We start from the raw sequence: 6,440 nt of genomic DNA on the forward strand, positions 1-6,440 counted from the left end.
GAAAATAGGCTCATAATTCTGGTATATTTTCTCTCGCTTGTGACTTTGGGAAATGAAAAAGGAAGAGAAAAGGTAAAATCCCAAGGGGTTTTCCTGTGTACATTTGAACATCACGATGTTCTACATACTGTATGGACTGCTTTTTCTTTTTCGTTTGCGAGGAAGTAATGCTACAAACAACACATTGACCGCGTGAAATTATTATATTTCTAATATAGTTTCTGTATTATTACTAAATGAAAGCAATGCGACAGTTAGTATCGAAAGGGAGTAGACTGCACTAGTTATTTTTTATCAAGCTTCTGCAATTATTTTTGGAATTAAGAAAGGTGTAATACTAGAGAAGACAATATTTGGGTTAGAAAATCAGGCTCACATTTCCTTGAATAATATTGTTTTGACCATATATGATTCTTTATATATCAAGTTTGGGAATTTTAGCTTAGGAAAAAAAAAACTGATTTGATTAGACAATTTAGGTTAAAACAAGATTTGGTTTCGAAAGTGCATATCATTGAATAAGGCAATACCAACAACCAACAGCTGTTTGCCTTGGTTTTTCTGATCTGGAAATATACATAAGGATCCCTGGTGTAGATTTAGAAGTACAAGGCCGAGATTTGTTCAAAAAATGAGGGGGGGGGGGAGTTTTCTACGATGGGAAAAAAAGACATCCTGATGTATTAAGCTTCTGCTATGTGTGGGGTCCGAAGAAGGGTTGATGTATTAAGCTTCTGTTATGTGTGAGGTCCGGATAAGGGTCGAATCACAAGAGTATATCTTACGCAACCTTACCTTATATTTTTACAAGAGACTGCTTTCCCGACTCAAATCCGTAACATCCTGCTCACATGACATTAACTTTACCAATTATGTCGGGTATACTTTTTTACAATGGGATGTCATTTCCAATTCCCAATATAAAATATACTCTAAGAAGCTTGTGTAGGATAATTTCAAATTGGATTTAAGTTTTAATCTATTACTATTATCGATTTTTTACTAACTAATACTTATTAAATGATCCAATTATATAAATGTTTTTTTAATACTATTAGTCCATACAGATTAAACTCTTTCTAATTTCTATAACCTTTTCTTCAGCATTAAATGTATCAACTGCGATCCGGCTTTTAAAATTTTTACTACTTTGAGATAAATTTTTGTACTTCTGTAAAGAAGTTCTTATGAAAACAACAAATTTCATTAATGAAAATAAATCAAATTAGTTGGACAGATGAAGCATTTAAGTTCACTAGGGAGTAGTGTGTGGAAAGTGTAATTGACATTTTTGTTCAATTAACCAAAACTGAAAGCAAACCTCCCCCCAACCCCACCCACCCCCACAGTTCACATTTCCTTGGGGCACCGTGTCCAATTCTCTTTCTTCATTTTTTCCCTTCTCTCTCTACTTTATTATTATAGTAGTGTAGTATTTTATTAATTTTAATAATATTTCTTTTCCATTTTTTCCCCTTACATCTTAGTTTCTCTCTCTCTCTTTCTTGTGATTCCCTCAAAACTCCTGTTTGTATTCATTCTTTTTCTCAGTTCTTACATTACTCTTTCCCAAACAGCAAAGCAAAGCCAATCGTGCCTCCCTCTCTCTATCCTCTTTCCCTCTATACTCTAGAGAGAGAAAAAAAATCAAAAATAATATACATATTCACTGACGGATATTGCAAAGAGGAAGAAATAGACGTCGCTGGAGATGCTCCGGCAAATCCATTTCCGGCAATAGTTCAAACCGAGTTGCAGTATTACAACACCATTTTTGACATTATTGAGGAAAAAGGTGAAATGCCTGAAACTTTGATATTATCGAAAATTACTAAGGAAGTGGATGAGGAGGAAAAAGAGAAGATGCTAGAAACCACTACAGCGACAACACCGAGGTCAGTTATCATCATTCCTCGGAGCAAATCCCAAGCAGCATCCCGGAGAGTCATTCCTACGGATAGTACAATCACAACAGCATTCGGTACAACCAGTACTAGCACTACTACAACCTCAAACGCAGTAGAAAAGCACCTTCCTAACGGGGATCTGTACATAGGTAACTTCTCCGGCAGTTCACCTCATGGATCCGGCAAGTATTTGTGGAAAGATGGGTGTATGTACGAAGGGGAGTGGAAAAGAGGCAAAGCATCCGGAAAAGGAAAGTTCTCGTGGCCATCTGGAGCTACATTCGAAGGCGAATTCAAGTCGGGTCGGATGGAGGGTTCCGGTACTTTTATCGGATCCGATGGGGATATGTATAAAGGTTCATGGTCCGCGGATCGAAAACATGGCTACGGCCAAAAACACTACAGTAATGGGGATTATTATGAAGGGCACTGGAAGAGGAATTTACAAGATGGACAAGGGAGATATGTTTGGAAAAATGGTAATGAGTATGTTGGTGAATGGAAAAATGGGGATATTCATGGTAGAGGTGTTTTAATTTGGGCAAATGGGAATAGGTATGATGGGAATTGGGAAAGTGGTGTTCCTAAAGGTCATGGGGTTTTCACTTGGCCTGATGGGAGTTGCTATATTGGGTGTTGGACCAAAAATCAGCAACAGCATAGCCAAATTCTTAATGGTACTTTTTATCCAGCTAACAACAATAAAACGAGTTCTAATAATAGTACTGATTTCAGTGTTAAAGAGGATGCTTTTTTGGGGGGATTTTTTGGGCACAAGTTAGCAGCACCTTTAATGGAAAATGATGATTGTGGTGGTGGGGTTGTAGTGATGAATATGGGGAAGAAAAGGTCATCAGTAGATGGAGCAAGGGGAAGCATGACAGAAAGAAATTTTCCAAGGATTTGCATTTGGGAATCTGATGGTGAAGCTGGTGACATTACTTGTGATATTATTGATAATGTAGAGGCCTCCATGATTTACAGAGATCGCTTTGGGTTCGATCGAGATGGACTTAAGCAGTTTAGGAGAAATCCTTGTTGCTTTAGCAGAGAAGAAAAGAAGCCAGGACAGACTATATCCAAAGGGCATAAGAATTATGATTTGATGCTCAATCTCCAGTTGGGCATTAGGTAATATTAATTCGAATGAAGTTGTGGATTGCCAGTATATTGTATGTTGTTCTATTTCAGTTTGTTTTTTTCTTGATTACAAAATTGTTGCATAGCTGAATCCATGGTGGTTTTTACAGGTATTCAGTTGGGAAGCATGCTTCGATATTGCGGGATCTTAAAACTAGTGATTTTGATCCTAATGAGAAGTTCTGGACTAGGTTTGCTCCGGAAGGGTCCAAGATTACACCCCCTCATCAATCTACTGATTTCCGCTGGAAGGATTATTGCCCGGTGGTGTTTAGGTATTCATTTCTTGAAATATGTAAATTATAAGTTGTAGTTTGATATTGTATAACTTTGATCTTTGTTAAAAAACCATGAAAGACTCTAAAGTGGTTGGTTGGTGGTTGGATTATACAGACATTTGAGGGAACTATTCCAAGTGGATCCTGCAGATTACATGTTAGCAATATGTGGAAATGATGCCCTAAGAGAGCTTTCTTCTCCGGGGAAGAGTGGAAGCTTCTTTTATTTGACTCAGGACGATAGGTTTATGATCAAAACAGTGAAAAAATCAGAAGTCAAGGTTAGTTGCCTACCTCTTTGACTTGCACTTGAATTGATAAATTTCGTGAAACAGGTCGTCACACTGTGATTGGTTATCTGTATATTTCATTCTAATTTCTAATTGTTTTTGGCATAGGTATATGAGATATTTGTCTCTGTTAAACAATGATGATGACATGCTCAGTTTTCTAATGGGTTTGAATTTTGCAATCTTTATTCAGGTGCTTATTAAGATGCTTCCAAGTTACTATCAACATGTTTGTCGTTATGAAAATACACTTGTCACAAAATTCTATGGTGTCCATTGCGTCAAACCAGTTGGTGGTGTCAAGGTATGTCTGTCAGAATTGAAATTAACTTGGACTCTTTGTTCATGTCTGATATTGTATACTTTGATTGGGTGCAGACACGGTTCATTGTAATGGGCAACATGTTCTGCTCAGAATATCGTATTCACAGACGCTTTGACCTGAAAGGTTCCTCGCATGGACGCACAACAGATAAACCAGAAGGAGAAATTGATGAAACCACTACCCTTAAGGACCTTGATCTGAACTATGTGTTTCGTCTCCAGCGGAACTGGTATGAGGACCTGATCAAGTAAGTATGGGAATGCTGTTGTCACAAAGTTTATTCCATCATTCTGTACGTTCATGACTCAATTGGTTTAACTTCGTCACAGACAAATCGATCATGATTGTGAATTTTTGGAAGCTGAGCGAATCATGGACTACAGTCTCTTGGTTGGTCTTCACTTCCGAGATGATAATACGGGTGACAAGATGGGTTTGTCACCATTCCTCTTGCGTACTGGTAGGTTACACATTTGTAAGAGATTTATTCTAAAGCTGGTATAATAATGTGGAGTCCAGAACAACAATAAGAGGAATCTCTGCTTGCTTTTCAGGAAAGACTGATTCATACCAAAATGAGAAGTTCATGCGTGGTTGTCGTTTCCTCGAAGCTGAGCTACAAGACATGGATAGAGTTCTTGCTGGCCGGTAAGCATAGTCCTTCTGGCTGCTGTTAATTAGCTATTGGCCTGGAATTTACTTTTGTTCTATGGCATTACTTGAAGAAATCTCAATATGATGGAGATACTTTATGTTTTTTTTTCTGATTCGCAAATCCTTGGTGACTTCCACATTTTTCTTTTTGAGGCTTACAATAAATATAAAACTAAAAAGATTGCAGAGAAGTAGCACTTTAAGACCTTCCTACCAGACACCTTGAAGGAAAATGGTAATCCATTGCTCTATTAACGTCTGTGCTTGTATTTGTATGCCATTAGGGGCTATATTGACGCTAGTTCTTCTGTCACTAAGTAGTCTTTGGATTGTGATGATTCTCCATGAATTTGAGATTGGTAGTTGGAATTAGTGAGAGTTTGCTTGGTTTGTTGCTGCAACATTTTGGAGGGAGTTTAGTAGATAACATTTGTGATGGGAACAACTGGACCAAGGTGTTGTTATTTAAGCCCTGGATAAGAAGCACATCTTACTATATTATATTGCTCTTCAACTGCTATAACTGCCCCCAAGTTGTAAACTTAAAATACTACAGTATTTTTCGGGCAGAATTGAAACTCGCTACTGACTTTAATGTGGAAAGCAATTTCTTGAGAACCACTTGTGATACCACAACATAAGATTTTCAGCCATGACAACACTGTTTTCTGATAGAGTAAAAAGCTTGCTAATTTACATTGCTTTGTCCCTGTTGCCCTAATACTTGTGGGTGCTTAAGATTGTTTTTTTTTCTCAAACCATTCCTGATTTTGAAGTTACTTGTATCTTTACAGGAAGCCCTTAATTAAGTTGGGTGCTAACATGCCTGCAAGAGCAGAGCGGGTGGCACGAAGGAGTGATTTTGATCAGTATACTCCTGGTGGGTTCTGTAATATGCCTCCTTCACGTGGGGAAGTCTACGAAGTAGTCCTATACTTCGGAATCATTGACATCCTGCAGGATTATGATATTAGCAAGAAGCTCGAGCATGCTTACAAATCCTTGCAAGCTGACCCAACCTCAATCTCAGCTGTAGATCCAAAACTCTACTCGAAGAGGTTTCGGAATTTCATAGGCAGAATTTTTGTCGAAGACAGGTGATAGATAGGGCAAGAGAATGAAAAAATCAACAGCTAACAAAAAGTCTGTTAAATTATAAAGATTCTTCAATGAATCTGGAATCCCAAGTGGTGTAAAGCACATTGCTTGGAATGGTTGGGCGGCAGCTGCTCCCGGTGGTCATAATCGAAAAAAATATTGGCTCCGGCAGTCATGGTCGAAGACATTTTTTGGCTTGGATATACTATTCATGCGCGGTGCTTGGTGGGGTTAGTGGCTGAATTTTATGGATCAGCCACTGGTTGAGTGTAAGTTCTTTGTACATTCCATGGGGGTGGTAAGAAGATAATATGAGTTATTTTTTGTTTTAGTTTTAGGGAAAATTTTCTTCTCTTTTGGGTGACCAAGGAATGTGAAGATTTGAAAGATAAGCATAGGGAACTGAGCAAGTTTCTCAGTGAGATTCAAAGAAGATTGGAGTGGGGGAGGAAAGGACTTTTAAATAATCAAAAGTGTACAGCATATAGGATGAGGAGGTTGAATAGATTATGAAAAAATATATGTATTTGTGTGAATGTCTAAATTCTTATTATTTATGATGTTTATAGTAAAGTGACTGCACGGAAGAAGTATGTCTCTGTCATCTCTGCTGCTGGGGTCGGCGGGGGGGTGGTGTCATATTGGTTGCTTTTCTTTTGATAGCAGTGAAAGAAAGAAAGAGGCATTGCATTGGGGACAGAGGAAGAGAGTTTTTGTATACTGAGAGTAACATGAAAAGGGGAGAAAG

General features: G+C 38.0%; 1 protein-coding gene across 1 annotated transcript; it reads left to right on the forward strand.

Annotated features, from left to right (window-relative positions):
• Positions 1-1,355: 1,355 nt before the first annotated feature.
• Positions 1,356-6,228, forward strand: LOC104227892 (phosphatidylinositol 4-phosphate 5-kinase 2-like). The gene is made up of 8 exons (XM_009780258.2): positions 1,356-3,038; positions 3,158-3,322; positions 3,441-3,606; positions 3,809-3,919; positions 3,994-4,187; positions 4,270-4,400; positions 4,495-4,588; positions 5,389-6,228. Exons 1-8 carry the CDS (start codon positions 1,801-1,803, stop codon positions 5,693-5,695), a joined length of 2,406 nt encoding a protein of 801 aa, XP_009778560.1. The 5' UTR covers positions 1,356-1,800; the 3' UTR covers positions 5,696-6,228.
• Positions 6,229-6,440: the final 212 nt, after the last annotated feature.

The sequence above is a fragment of the Nicotiana sylvestris genome, chromosome 4, assembly GCF_000393655.2.
Source record: "Nicotiana sylvestris chromosome 4, ASM39365v2, whole genome shotgun sequence".
NCBI classification, from domain to species: Eukaryota; Viridiplantae; Streptophyta; class Magnoliopsida; order Solanales; family Solanaceae; genus Nicotiana; species Nicotiana sylvestris.